This window comes from Pteropus alecto, unplaced genomic scaffold (genome assembly GCF_000325575.1).
Source record: "Pteropus alecto unplaced genomic scaffold, ASM32557v1 scaffold7, whole genome shotgun sequence".
NCBI lineage: Eukaryota > Metazoa > Chordata > Mammalia > Chiroptera > Pteropodidae > Pteropus > Pteropus alecto.
Genome location: NW_006494614.1, coordinates 1,934,843 through 1,935,738, shown reverse-complemented (window position 1 = coordinate 1,935,738; position 896 = coordinate 1,934,843). Strand labels below are relative to the sequence as shown.

Genomic DNA, 896 nt, shown 5'->3' with positions numbered 1-896 from the left:
AGCGGGGGCGGCGGCGCGGGCAGGCCCAAGACAGGTCACCTGTGCCTCTACTGCGGCAAGCTGTACTCGCGCAAGTACGGGCTCAAGATCCACATGCGGACTCACACGGGCTACAAGCCGCTCAAGTGCAAAGTGTGCCTGCGGCCCTTTGGAGACCCTAGCAATCTCAACAAGCACATCCGGCTGCATGCCGAGGGCAACACACCGTACCGCTGCGAGTTCTGCGGCAAGGTGCTGGTGCGCCGCAGAGACCTGGAGCGCCACGTCAAGTCCCGCCACCCCGGCCAGAACCTGCTCGCCAAGACAAGCGATGGCCCTGGCGCTGAGCCCGACTACCCCCCGGAGCCTGGGGAGCCCAAGAGCGACAACGACAGCGACGTGGACGTCTGTTTCACGGACGATCAGAGTGACCTTGAGGCCGGGTGCGGCGGCGAGCGCGACTCATAATGAGTCTTCCCTGGAAGGGGTGTGTTGGGGGACGTGGACAGAGAAAAGTAGGGATTATGTTCTGGGAGAATAGGAGCTCCTGGTGGTGAGAAGGACCCGGTTGACAAAACAGTTTAATATGGCGGGGCGCCAGATTTTGGAACAGCGAGAGGAACCAGGTCCGATGCTGAAACTCATAGCACAGGTTTAGAGGTGGCTTAAAGAAACCTGGCCTCCTGGGCAGCCTGCGGGACTAGGTCCGGCGCGCTCCAGGCCTCTGGACTCTGAGGGTAGACTTCCCTTCAACCGCCTAGGCGGTCTGCTCTTGAGGTTCAAGATCATACAATTGTGAACTTCGCAGCGCCCTTGAGGGCACCGATTTTAACTGCCACGTATTTTTAAATTGTTCTTTTCTGTGGAGGAAATTGTGCCTTTTGAAATAATGTTTTGTGTGTGTATTTTACATTAGC

General features: G+C 57.7%; 1 protein-coding gene across 1 annotated transcript in view; it reads left to right on the top strand.

Annotated features, from left to right (window-relative positions):
* Positions 1-447, top strand: part of PRDM13 (PR/SET domain 13) — a 7,808-nt gene extending 7,361 nt beyond the window's left edge. The window contains exon 5 of the mRNA XM_006926799.1: positions 1-447. This exon is cut by the window's left edge and continues 7 nt beyond it. Coding sequence (XP_006926861.1) covers positions 1-447 — 447 coding nt within the window.
* The last annotated feature ends 449 nt before the right edge of the window (positions 448-896 follow it).